The 1380-nt window shown below is 52.5% G+C and overlaps 1 protein-coding gene across 1 annotated transcript in view; it reads left to right on the top strand.

Moving 5' to 3' along the window:
* Positions 1 to 647: 647 nt before the first annotated feature.
* Positions 648 to 1380, top strand: part of LOC125534479 (uncharacterized) — a 4956-nt gene continuing 4223 nt past the window's right edge. Inside the window, exon 1 of the mRNA XM_087545384.1 lies at positions 648 to 1380. This exon is cut by the window's right edge and continues 542 nt beyond it. Within this exon, the coding sequence (XP_087401510.1) occupies positions 749 to 1380 (632 nt within the window). The 5' untranslated portion in view covers positions 648 to 748.

The following is a 1380-nucleotide window of genomic DNA, read 5'->3' as shown; positions in this document are numbered from 1 at the left end:
CTGATCGTACCGAGAAATTAAAAGACTTTGTGACATGCCAAGCAACAAAATCCTCCTGCATATGCTCGCCCAATGGGATCATGAGAATATTGTGTGCATCCACGGGGATAAAAAATGTCTTTTATAAGATTTTCATCCCAACTCCCAGATTCAACATCAATTAATTCATCAACTGTTTTTGCGGCTGATTTTGCAATGTCTCTTATAATATTTTTGCGGCTGCTATAATATTTTTTGGCTGATTTTGCAGTGTCTATTATAAACTTTTTTGCGGCTGCTATAATATTTTTGCGACATTGCAGTCAACATCAATTAATTCGAAGTTAGGGCCTGAATTGCAAAATGTCTCTTATTGTGTGCATCAACAATTTAAAAAAAATATTAGGGCACCTTTTGAAAACACGAACAATTTGAGAACATTTTCTAAATTATTATATAACCTTGTTAAAAAGTTTGTGAACATTATTTTTGAAATTTCATCACCTTATTAAAATTCTAGGATTCTTTACTGCAACCTGTTTGTTTGAGAAAACCGGCAGAAAAGCGAATGTACCTAAAGTGCGGACCGGCGATGTAGGCCGACGGTTTGTGCGTTCAGCCATTAGACGGCCCAGAGTCTTGAGTTCAGCCAACTTGGCCCATTTTTGTCGGCTCACTTCCCCAGCAACCTCCTGCGAACTCCCACAAACCAGCACACACACAGCCGCCGCCGCCGCCGCACGCACCGACGCCGGAGAGCGGCCGGAAGATGGCCTTGTCGGCGATCCCCGACGAGCTCCTGCTGGAGATCCTCCTCCGCCTTCCCACCCCAGAGGACCTCGTCCGCGCCTCCGCCGCCTGCGTCTCCTTCCGCCGTCTCGTCGCCGACCGCGCCTTCCTCCGGCGCTTCTGCAAGCTCCACCCCGCGCCCCTCCTCGGCTTCCTCGACTACAGCGGCTTCCACCGCGCGGTACCGCCTCACCCCTCCGCCCCGGCCGCCCGCGCCGTCGCCAAAGCTGCCGACTTCGACTTCGAGTTCCTCCCCGGGTCTTCCTTGGACTGGTCCGTGCGGGAGGTCCGCGACGGCCGCGTCCTGCTCGACAGACCCTCCCGCCACGACGAGCTCGGATCCGTCTTCAAGGAGATGGTGGTGTGCGACCCCCTGCACCGGCAGTATCTCCTGCTCCCCCCAATCCCCGGCGACCTAGCCATTTCGATTGTTGTCGGACTCGCGATTGAAGGGCCGTGCTTCGGGGAATCCTTCCTCGCCCCTCCCGGGGATGAAGAGGAGGCGGCTGCTACTACTGAGGGGACGTCATTCAGAGTGATCTTTATGATGCTGCTCAAAACTAAGCCGATGGCCGCTGTTTTCTCTTCCTCCACAGGGCAATGGCGAGCCAT

Source organism: Triticum urartu, chromosome 2A, assembly GCF_056163025.1.
Source record: "Triticum urartu cultivar PI428250 chromosome 2A, HENAU_Tu73, whole genome shotgun sequence".
Taxonomy (NCBI): domain Eukaryota; kingdom Viridiplantae; phylum Streptophyta; class Magnoliopsida; order Poales; family Poaceae; genus Triticum; species Triticum urartu.
This window is presented reverse-complemented; position numbering and strand designations above follow the sequence as displayed.